At 38.0% G+C, this 12,462-nt stretch overlaps 1 protein-coding gene across 1 annotated transcript in view; it reads left to right on the forward strand.

Moving 5' to 3' along the window:
• LOC128211907 (biorientation of chromosomes in cell division protein 1-like 1) overlaps positions 1-10,122 on the forward strand; it is a 30,446-nt gene extending 20,324 nt beyond the window's left edge. The window contains exons 11-18 of the mRNA XM_052917032.1: positions 1,402-2,401; positions 2,593-3,019; positions 3,728-3,866; positions 4,248-4,428; positions 5,748-6,018; positions 6,241-7,089; positions 7,427-7,627; positions 8,755-10,122. Coding sequence (XP_052772992.1) covers positions 1,402-2,401; positions 2,593-3,019; positions 3,728-3,866; positions 4,248-4,428; positions 5,748-6,018; positions 6,241-7,089; positions 7,427-7,627; positions 8,755-9,679 — 3,993 coding nt within the window. The 3' untranslated portion in view covers positions 9,680-10,122. The remainder of the gene's footprint in view (positions 1-1,401; positions 2,402-2,592; positions 3,020-3,727; positions 3,867-4,247; positions 4,429-5,747; positions 6,019-6,240; positions 7,090-7,426; positions 7,628-8,754) is intronic.
• Positions 10,123-12,462: the final 2,340 nt, after the last annotated feature.

Genomic DNA, 12,462 nt, shown 5'->3' on the forward strand with positions numbered 1-12,462 from the left:
TTCCTGTGTTGGAAATGTTTTATGTCATTGATGGGTTCCCAGTTATTTAGTGTTTTTTTATTTGTCATGTTCATATTTTGTCTATGTTTGTTGGTATAGGTAAATTATAAGGCAGAAATCTACCTGTGTTTTGACCGGTATAGTGGTTTAGAATTGAGTGGTTTAGAGAAATCAACTTTTCTGATAGCCTCTCTAAATGGAGGCCATTACAGTTTCTACACTGGAAATATTCCATAATCTGTCAGCTTTCATCAAAATTGAGATAAATAAAATTAGTACAAACTAAGAAATAACTATCTATCTGGAGCATGATTAATTAAACCTTAAGCTTTTGTTTCAATACAGCTAAAAGAACTGAATTCACACACTGCCGCCTTGTATTATGTGGTTAAAATATGACTCGTTCAAGTGTTTGAAATATTTATTCAAATGTTATATGATGTTGAATAACTAAAGCATTTTGATAAAGAAACTATACACTGCTCTCCTATTAATCTATTTTTGTTTGAAAAACAGCTTAAACAATTTTAAATTGTAAATATTGAAATTGAGGTGTATTTCATTTCAAACTGCTCAAATTTTATTTATTTCTTTATCAGTAATTAGTCTGTGTGTTATTACCATTAAATAATTTTCATCTACTAGTAATTGCATGTTTTGCATTGCTTATTACCTGTTAGAATAATTTTTGTGGAAAAGGTGGTTGCCTCTGGTACCAAAGAGGTGATGGGTTTAAACCCTCAAGTGGGCCATATTGTCTTTGCCTTCAAAAATGGAAACTAGTACTGGTTTCTACCCAGGAAATGGACTTTAGCATGCTTTCTGTTATCACACTCAAAGCTAATATAAACTAGTATAAACTAAACTTTACTAATTAAATGTAATTGTAATTTAATTAGATGAACAGCATCAAGCAGAAATGGGTCTGATACTAAACTTTTCTATAATAAAGTGGTATCTATGATATCATAGGCTCCTATGACTGACCATAGGATGGCATTGACTATGGTGTGACACATTGTTGATATCAAAGGATATGTTATGTTTGTATCATATGTAAAATATACCTTATCTGATGCCCAAAACTGATCATTCTTTATTCCCCCCACACAAAACATTTAAAAAAGAAATATGTTTTGTTAACTGATATGAAACAAAGGTTCTTCTAAGCCAGTGTTGCAAGTGGACTGGGTACTTCACTCTATTGGAGACTTAAAGTAGGTACCAAATCCCTTACTGGAATGGTTTTAGCCCTTCAACTGCCAGTTAAATCACATTCTTGAATGACTTTAAGACCCATTTCTGCTTGTTGCAGTTCATGTAAATTTTATAATGATCGTTGCTGCTCACAACAGCTGTATTCAACCAAGTTATTGTAGAAATATAATTCATTTAATCCAGGCCAAAGAGAAAGAAGAGAGGTACCAGAAAAGGCTGCAAAGGAGAGCTGAGTTGGAAACCAAAAGAAAGGAACGGGAAGAAGAGAAATTAAGACATAAACTGGAAAGAGCAAAAGCAAAGGAAGAAGAAAAGAGAGAAGCTAGAGGTAAGCAAGAAGAAGAAGATAAGAAATCTGACATGGAAAAAATGAAAGTAAAAGATGAAGAAGATGAAACTGACAAGAAAAATGGCATTGAAAAAAACAGTGTGATTGAGAAAAATGAGGCTGAAGAAAAGAAAATTGAGAATGGAGAAACTTGTGCAAAAGATGAAGAGGAAGGGAAAGTTGGAGATGAACAGATGAAGATAGCAGCACAAAAGGATGACCAAATGACTGAGGTTAAGACGATTGTTAAAGATGAGGTGGCTGAAGTGCAAGTGAAACAAAGAAAAGAGGTTCAAGGAAGTGGTGAAGAAATTGTAGAAAATAAAACTGAGGATGAGAAGATTGTTGCTAATGAAGAGGTAGCAGTAGAAAATGAGTCAGAAGAAACCAGTCAGAAAGACAATGTTGTTAAGTCAAATGATGTTGATGAAAAGGATGTGAGTGAAATTGATGAAAAGTCAGCGGGTGAAACTGAGGAAAAGTCAGAAAATGTATCTGCAAAAGAAGACACAAAACTGACTGAGACATTGAAAGAAAAATCTGAAAACAAACAAGAGATGGTAAAAGAAGAAACTGGAGTCAATGAAAACAATGAAGAGACAGCATTAGAAAAGCAACACTCTACAACACCTGATGCAGAGATTGATGTCTACAAACAAGCTGAAATAACTGAGGACAAAGCAGTAGATAGTATTGTAGCCAAGGAAGAACATATTGAATCTAATGCAAAGTCAGATAAACAAGAAAAAGTTGAAAGTGATGATAAAACGGACGTAGAGGAGTCAGAAATTGGGGAAACAAAAGAATTGAGTAATACAGACAAGATAATAGAAGGTACAGACAAGACAATAGAAGGTGAGTTGTTGCCCTGAAAATTTGAGAAGTTTCTTTCATTTATGTTAAGTACATACACATTTTTGATTTCTTTCAAAGATGATATTCTTAATTTTATGCAACATAAAAATAATCTAATTTAAATCACATTTTTTTCATATAAATATTCTTGTAAGTTGCAAATATCAAATATATGCGTTTTCCATAAAAAGATAAACCAACACAAGTAGCCATGATTCAAGCTACTGAAGAAGAGGGAGAAGAAAAAGAATCAGAAGAAGTAACAGAAGCAAACACCAGCATCACTACAGAGACATCTGATGCTGCTGAAGATGTAAGTGCTGCATCTCTTGACACAAGTGTTGCTGAGTCTCATGCTGAAGTAGAGAACAGTGGAACTGACTCCAAAGACTCTAAGGATCCACATGATACCAGTATGGCTGAATCGGAATTCAATGAAGCTGCTAACACCAGTATGGCGGACACCCAGGCTGGAGCTGACTCGAGTGTGGGAGAGGGGAGCTCTCCAGACAAGAAGGAGAGAAAGAAGAAAAAAACGAAGGAAGAACTGAAGGCGGAGCTGAAAGAACAGAAGGTGATGGAGAGAAGGAGTAGAAGGCAAAAAAGCAGGAATAAAAGGTAAGGCATGAAGTTTGCATGGTGAAAGTTTATTAAGTATTCCAGGAGTGATTTTGTACAGATTTGTAGAGATTTCAATATTGAAGTAAAACTATATTTCCAAGGTACGAAATTGCTCATAGGATTCCTGTTAAATTGAATTGGGCTTTAAAGAGTATTCAAATGTTATTTACAAGAAAAACACCTGATATGATCCAGAGGAGTATCAATTAAAAAAAATGAGATTTAAAAAATCTTTCATCGCCTTCCATCAAAATGTAAGTACTTTCAATAAGCCACTAAATAGAGGCTTACTTTACTTAATTTACATTGAGGCTTAACTCCAATTGTGCTTCTGATCTGTTAACAGAGGATTTCACATGTTAGATTTAGATAATTAGGGCATAAGTTGCCTATTGAAAAACAGAGCATTTTTCTTTTTGTATTATTCTATCACCCATGAAGTATCGTAGAAACATAGGGATTACTTTTTTGTCATTAGCGTCATCATACTTTTCTGATTAATTTCTGTTTAATAACATGTTGTTGAGTCTTTAAACTTTATACATTTAAGCACAATGGTCATTGGTGTGTATGACTCCTATTTATTTTGGGGCAAGTAGGTGAAAGGTCGTGGGCATGGTGAGTTTGGTGACCTTTAATATTTCCGCCTGCAGACATATCAGATTTGCAAATTCTACTGTTACCTGTGAAATATTCCATCAACAGGTTTCTATCTGATGAGTACGAGTACAAGGAGCCAGGGACCAACCTGAGCCAAGGTTACGGGGACATGATGGTCATTGAGGAGACTGTAGAGATGGAGATAGAAACAGACCCCAACACTGTGGAGTTTAACAATGAAGAGGTACCTGAACAACACTCAGGGTTCACTTTGAAATTATAAGTGGTTAGAAAATAAAACACCACTGAAGTTGGTGCTAGGGGTGTTGCCTATTTAGAACTACAATTGCAGCTTTGCTGTCTTATTCAAACCAAGACTGTTAATGTTATATGTACTATTTTCTTCTAAAGAATCTCATCGCTTGTAGTAGTTTTCAGTTGAGGTTTATTCCAAGCTATTTTTCTATTTCATGTTAAGAAGTCATTTATGCCACTTCTTCAGCATTTTTACGCCATTTTTTTCTTTTCTTTTCAAAAGTCATAGCCTAGATAGTGCTGTTACTGTCCTGAAACTAACTTTGCCATATTAAAGTAAATTTTATTCTATTAATTGTGTGCCCAACAGATCCAGCTGGTGGAGATTCCCCTTCCGGAGGCGGTCGGGGAGGGTGAAGGTCAGGCACCAGTTACCATGGAGACGGTAGAGTTCACAGAGATTGCAGGAGAGGGCGAGCTTGTCACAACAGAGGATGGGGAGACATACATATTGCAGACGAGTGGGGGAGATGATATACAGTATACTGAGGGTGAGGCAGAAAAATACTAAATGTCTTACATATTATGATCCAAAAACAGTTCTTTTTAGCCCACCTGACCACAAAGTGCTTAAAGGTGAGTTTTGTGATCAACTTTTGTCCAGCGTCAGTTGTCCACAATTAGTTTATTAGCCCTCCATTATCAACTTCATTCAATTTGGACACAATGTTTATGACCTCACGATCTTGGCCAAGTTTAATTTAGGCCAAATCTGACCAGGAAGTCAAGAATTATTCCCCCCCCCCCCCCTCCCATTCGAAGAAGAGGTGGTATATTGCTATGCACATGTTGGTCGGTTGGTTGGTCGGTAGACCAAAGCTTGTCCGAGTGATAACTCCAAGACCTATGGTCATCAAACTTGACATGAAGGTTGGACATGACAATTAGATGACCTCTAAAGATTTAAGGGGTCATTGGGTCAAATGTCAAGGTCACAGTGACCTTAAAAGGTTGTTAAAGCTTGTCCAAATGATAACAATGCCTGAACCTATGGTCATCAAACTTGACAAGGATGCTGGTTCTGACCAGTAGATGACCGCTATTGATTTTAGGGGTCATTTGGTCCTGAGTTAAGCCCATTTGATTTATAAAGAAAAGGAGTGATTGCCATTGATTTTTTAAAAACATTTAATTTTTATCTCCTTTACTCTCTAGCTTAAATATTTCTATGCAAATCCTCACATGGTATTTATACAGAATGTTTGAACCAATAAAATCTCAGGTAGGTGTTATTAAGGGCCAAAAAGAAAATTTGGTCTACGCTATTTCATATCACTGTTTTATTACTGAAGCAAGTTTGTTAACCATCCTTGTAGTTTTTAGACAGAATTTGCATTTCCATAAAAAAATGAATAAGGTTGACCTTTGATGTAAATAACTAAAATCATCTTGATTCTTTCGTTTTATTTTGCATTTGTTCGGATTTTTTTGCTCATTTCCAAGTTTGAATGTATCTTTTGTGGTATGAAAAAAATAGGATACTAGCTCAATTCATAGAAATATCTTATGAACACAATAGAAGTGCATTTGCAAAAGTTCAATTTATCAGATGAGCGATCCTTTTACAATATTGGTTTTGTGTAACCTTCCGTACAGCATTGTTTTCATTTTAGTCTCACGCCTAGTTTCCATGTGTTAAAAGCCAAATATATTTAAATCTTGCCAATTTTGATAATATTTTTATAAAAACTTACCTTTATCACCAAAAATAATTGCTATACATTATCATTAATTTTGGTCCTTAGTGGTATGTTATTGTAAAAAATGTTTGTGGTGGTCAAACTTGTTAAAGAAAGGTCTCCTTGTTCAGATGGCACTGAGACATATATGACAGATGGGACACAGCTATTGGAGGTAACACAAGCTGACACAACTGCTGCTGCGGAGACCATCCGGGTGACACGCTCCCGAAGCAAGGTGAACGAGGAAACCAAGAGCACGTCGAGTGAGGTGTCTGACCAGTCTGGTGGTGGGGCAGACAGCCGACGGAAACGAAAACGGCATGGAAGCCATGCAGACATTGCTGAACCAGTCAGCAAGAAATCTTTGCCAACCAGTCAAGCTGAGGGGAGACAACTCAGGTATAGAAATTGTTTGGTATTAAGGTTCCTGTTTGGTTCTATGTTTCATTAAAAAGTTCCTGTTTGATTCAATTTACTATGTTCAACTTGTTAAATTGAAGATAGTATGTTGTGATCGTTGTTAAATTATGGAGGGTTTTCGGTTACAAGAAAAGGACATTATACTGAAGAAAAACAAAACGTTAGTTTTGCTTAATCTTGGATGTAATGTTCGTTTTACAGAAGTAATACAGAGGGCAAGTACGATAGAGCAGAAAACAAATCTAGGAAGAGCTACAACACAAACGACCTGTACAAACCACGACACTCATTCTCTCGGAAGTCTTTGACCACCCCACCCCCACTTCCCAGCGAGCCCCCACCCCCTCCTAAGGAATCTTCACCCCCTCCCCTGCCCCCTCTGCCTCCACCCCCCACAGAGACAAACATTGCAGCAGAGAAGTCTGACCTCCCTCTTGCCCCTGCCTCACCAAGTGGTTCAGAAAGCTCACATACAACAGTGAGTAGCAAGGCTTCAAGCAAGAAAAGGAAAAGGGAATCAAGATCAAAATCCAAGTCCAAATCTAGGTCACCTAAGAGAAGCAGAACAGCAGATAAGTCAAAAGACTCAAGTAAATCAAGTAGGTCAAGGTCTTCCAGAAGAAGTAGTTCATCTTCAAGCAAATCATCTTATTCCAAGAAAGGGAAGTCAAATAAGAGCAAGTCACGATCAAGGTCACTCTCCTCAATAAGCAGTGAATCAAGGTCAAGGTCACATTCCTACAGCAGATCAAGATCATATTCAAGGTCAAGGTCTCGATCAAGGTCCACATCTGGCTCTAGGTCCGTCTCAAGGTCACGTTCAAGGTCTATCTCTTCAATATCTTCTAAGTCATCTTTCTCAGAGGATTCAGAAGCAGAGAGGAGGCGCAAAGCTCGGCCTGTGGCATTTGTGGATTTTGGAGAGGCAGCCAAGCGTGCGAGGCAGCAGGCAATGATTCCTCCCCCATTTGGTCCCCGCGGGCCAGTTGGGCCTTTGGGACCACGCCCACCACTTGGGCCTTTGGGTCCGAGAGGACCTATGCCTCCTGGGTAAGATGTTAGAAATGTTAGATGTTTGTTCACTTGTTATACATGTATATAAATATACTGGAACTACAAATTGGTTGAAAATGAGGAGTTCAGGAGAAATAATTTAACTTTATTTTGATAAAAAGAATTTGCTGAGAATCAATATACTGAACTTATACCTATACAAATTTTAATCATAGTTTACATAAAATTATATCATTAACAATTTATTTATCCTTATGCTTAATGATAATAAGACATTTACTTTTGGCTATTTTGAATGTGCACAATCATGACATGGTGTGACTTGCTCAGTTTATTGCTCCATTTTCAATTCTTTTTCATGACTCAATTTCAGACCTTTCCCAATGAGGCCCATGCCACCGATGGTTCGAGGTCCACCAAGGGGACCCTTGGTAAGAGGGAGGTACCCATCCCCCATGCATGGCCCAGATGGATCCCCTTGGGGTCCCGGAATGTCTCCAGGGAAGCCCTACTATCCCCCTGGCCCTGGGGGCCCAAGACACGCCAGGCCTGATCCTTGGGGGAGACCCTTTGAGTAAGTACTTCAGTGTATTAAGACATAGGGCCTGCTTCAGAAAGAATGGAAAATGCTTGTTTTAGGCTTTTCTGTTTGCTTGTTTTCAAAGAAAAATTTCATGTTGCACAAATATCATTATATGTTTTATAAAATGTTCCGTAATAGTTATGCTCTTACACGCTTTTGTTACTGTTATTCAATGATAACTTGTGCAATGTCGTCATTTTCATTCTGACATTACCTGGTAATTATTGGGTTCTTTCTCGACCTTGGTCATTAATGATATCTCTGGTAATCAAAGAAGTTACACTAACTCATAAATGATATAGCAGATTGTTAGTGTGAGGAAGCAGAACATTTCACCGAGTGAGCATCAAAAAATATTCTTCTCGAGGGGCTTTTCTTTTGGTGCTCATGAGATGAAAACTGTTATAACTCACAAAAATCAACAGTAAATTGATACTTAATTGGAATATCCTGCCAAATTTTAGACAAATGATGTCATACCAAGAATGGCATAATTAAGTCTTTTACCTAGCATTGTGATTATGTTCATTTTATAAAGTGAAACAGGCTCAACTTTGAGTAACGGTGAAATTATATTTCAATAAACTTACAGTTTCGAACCGTGGGTTTATTAGGTTACAGTCCACTCTTATTTTTCAATAACCCACTGCAAAAGCATGAAATAAGTTTTACGAGTGACATGTTTAAATGAAATTTGCATTATGTTAAAATATAGGCCCAAGGACAAGGATGAAACTTCAGATTTATAGTAAATTTATTCTTTATTCTTGTTATATCATTGCTGTTCTTGTTTCTGTTAAAGATGTTAAGCATGTGTTTGCTTCTAGTTACTGTTCTGTTCAGCTGATGGCTTATCGAAATACGGTTGAGGCATTCTTCACTTTGTTAATCATTAGATTGTATGATCTATTGTGATATAAGGCATCCAGTCTATACACATATGATCATGGCAATGAAATATAATATTGCTTTCTTTTATCAAATTAAATTATTCAACTTCATGGTCATTTGCATAAAAATTGCTTTTCCTGTCACACCTTAATCTTCATTTTATTGGAAATAGTGAACCAAATTAACAAGATTCCACAGATTTTATCCCCTTATCTGTTGTATTTCAGATATGGAGAGGATGACTTCTATGCCCCAGACGAGGGGCCCGGAAAGACGGGTGTAACAAAGAGGGGGACCCTCTACCGTGAGGACACCAGCCCCTCACCACCTCCAGAGAGACGCCCGATGTATTCCCCACCACCTGTGTACCTCGAGGATTCCCTTTCCCCACCCACGCGTACCGGGGTCACAGAACGGGGAACTCTGTACCGGGAAGATGCCTCTCCATCCCCACCTCCTGTCATGCATAGGCGTTACCTCGAACATTCACCCTCACCAGAATTCAGTGGAAGAATGCGACGGATTAGGGAATCACTAACGCCATCACCACCCCCTTTGATTGCTAGACGCCGAACACACAGAGAGAGCAGGACAGACTCATATGAATCTATCTCACCCTCACCGCCACCACACGGACTGGTGGCTAGACGGTTCTCCCCTTCCCCACCCCTCCTACGTGACTCACCTCCAGTGCTACATAGAAATAGGGCCCCCATGATGACCGGAACGCCATCCCCGCCTTCCTCTGGTGAGCTCACTCCCTCCCCACCAGACCTACGTGGGCGGGGCAAATCACCTGTCAGCCCTGGACCCCTTGGGCCAGTCTCGCCACTCACTCCCATGGCAGGAGAGGATATAATTGATTCAGATTCTGAGGCTGGTATTATTACTGAACCGTCTCCACCAGTAAGGAAATCAAAACGAAAACGTCGACGAGATGTTGTGTCCCCTGCCTCATCGACTGGTGAAATTATTGAAATTCCTGTAGTGTCTCACAGAAAGACAAGGAAACAAAGCGTTCTTGAGGCGGGAGAAATGCAGGAGGAATTCCCAATCTTGACACGCTCCCAACGAGAACTCGGTGAACCTTCGGGTGAGGTCAGACCTCCAAAATCAAAGTCAAAGAAAAAGAAAAAACATTCTCACAGATAGATAGCACATTCACAGTAGATTAACATTGTGGTAATATGACTGTACAGAAATCGATTATTTGATGGTTAATTACCCATTTTTGCCATATATAATATTTGATTATTTGCAAGAAGCTTGTAGGTTTTACATTGCTGATATATATCATTAATGTTGATAATGATTTTATCTTAATATTGCATTTTTGTCTCAAATAAAATCATTAAAACTAAAGCATTTTATGCTTTGGACAATTAAATTGTAAAATACATGTGTATTACTTCAAGTAATAATGTACTCCTTTGAATCTATTTTTCCATCTCTATGTGAAATATCTATTCACCATTGTGTTCATGAGCTTTTCCAATTTAAGTTATTTATGACAGTGTAAAATTCATAACTATGTTAGTTCTTGTTTTTGCTCTGTAGAAGTCGATGTTCTTGTGATATTAAAGAGTAGAATGGCATTCTTGTTTCTTAATGTAGTCTTGAGTTTATAAACACTTATTTATTTTAGCTTGATTGTGAAGACAACTGTCAACTGATATGAACACACTGTTGAGGCCGTTTCCTGGTTAAAAAGTAGTAAGTGGTGGGGATCAAACTCACAATGTCTTGAGTTAGAGGCGATAGAAAGAAATCGGATGACTTCAGTTAAAATGAAATGGCGGCTACCAGAGTATGACTGTGTTTAAGGCCATGAATACTTGAATATTATATCATATTTAGCATATTTAATTAATATATTATACTAAGCATATTATTATATCAAAGAAATACATCACACGCAGAAGTCAAAAACGTGGGACCCATTTCTGTATGTTTCAGTTTGTTTGTTACTTGTATCGATGCTTCTATTGATACCACAGGCAGCAGTTACGTTGACAGGACCAACCCTATGGCCACCCCCCTCTAAAAAAAAAATTAGTAAAAAAAAAAAAATTCAAGACCAAAAATGATTGGAACATGATCATTTATCATAAAAACATAAATATCAACCAAAAATTCCACTATTTTTTTTCCCCAATATTTACTATTACTATTTTTTTTAGAGGGGGTGGCCATAGGGTGGGTCCTGACAACGTAACTGTTGCCTGTGATTGATACGAATCGGTATAGGAGGGTCTGACTTTGTATGAAAGGACGACCGTCGCTTTCGGAAATATACTTCAGTTAGGTTTCCTCCATTTAATTCTAAAAATATGAATTTCGCGCCAAAGACGATCGAATACTATTCGTCGATCTCCGCCATTACACCATAGTGAGTGTACTTTTGTCAAAAATACTACGTAACTGTATGCCCCGTATTCCAATCCGATGCTCTTGTGTTTAAACTGAAAACAAGTTTCTATTGTCAGATTTATTCAGACTGTCAGAAGTGCATTATAACAGGCCACTGCGCTATTTGTCCTTGGAATGTGATTGAGGTTACAGCTTGTTATAAACTTTTCAGCGGAGTTTAGGTCCGCTTTAGTCGTTATTGAGATCAATTGCGAATGCGGGGAGCTTTCTTGCGGGGAAGGTAAACACCGATTTCGTGATGATATATATTATGTCAACATTTATTTGTCATCCGAAATTGTTTAGAATATTCATGCGTATCTGATATTTACCGCGTTTGAGGGAGAGGGGGGGAGGTGCTTGTGGATCGAATACTATTATTTATATCCATACATTAGCATCGTGTCAAATAAATTCAAGTCAACCGTCTTGTGTGATAAAACTATCTTTTATGCACGAGGGTCGAATACTATTACATTCATGAATTAGCCACGTGTCAAATGCATTCAAGTCATCCATCTTGTGTGATAAAAATATCTTCTTCGCACGAGGATCGAATACTATTATATTCATAAATTAGCCACGTGCCAAATGCATTCAAGTCATCCGTCTTGTGTGATAAAAATATATTTTTTAGGTTTTATATTCATAACTTGATTAGCAATTTCCCGCGGAGATAAGGTCCGCTTTATAGTCGTTAAGAAATCGATTGCATCTTGCGAGGGAAGTGTTCGTCCTGCCTTCGTATTATACTGATGCATTATATGTAATATATAAGTCGTCCTTCTTGTTTGGCGAAAAAAACCCACAAACTTTGTAGTCAAATTGTCATGGATCTGTTATTCAGACTGTAAGATATGACCATTCCTTTATCATTCAACAAGCAAGCACTAAGTTAATAATGCGATAATATAAAAAAAACAAACAGGGTTTTATTGACATTTTGTCGTGACAAATGACAAAAGAAATACACATTAAGGGCGACTGACATAGACGACGGAGAAAGAAAGAATGTGAAGTTCAACGACATCGAGGGAGGAAATAATTAACACAATCGAACGTTTTAGCTGACGGCGTGTAAAACCAGGGGTATCATCGACGATAAAACCACGGGAGCCGGGTATCATCGACGATAATCAAATATCGTGGATTTACCAGACAATGACTTAATGTGTGCACAACGCGAAAAGGGGTATCCCCGACCCCCCCCCCCCCCCCCCACGCACCTTACCATTGGTTGAGTCTGTATTTTATTTGTTCTGGAGATGACCTTGTTAATATCGAGTGGATTTTTTTCTATCTCATTTTTGTCAAACTAAGTGCAGGAAAGCCTTTGAGATTTATTCTACTGGACGGCTTAATTCCAAGAGCTTCCGGGCCCCAGGACCCATAGCCAAGTGCGGCGAGGGCGTTGTCCTGGAACCACAAGGGGCTACTAGCGGCCCCCTGACCCCAGTATCAGTGACCTTGAAAACTACATTCATTTGTGGGTTGTTGATGTTTTTGAAACTAATAAATATCCTTGA

The sequence above is a fragment of the Mya arenaria genome, chromosome 12 (genome assembly GCF_026914265.1).
Source record: "Mya arenaria isolate MELC-2E11 chromosome 12, ASM2691426v1".
In the NCBI taxonomy this organism is placed as follows: domain Eukaryota; kingdom Metazoa; phylum Mollusca; class Bivalvia; order Myida; family Myidae; genus Mya; species Mya arenaria.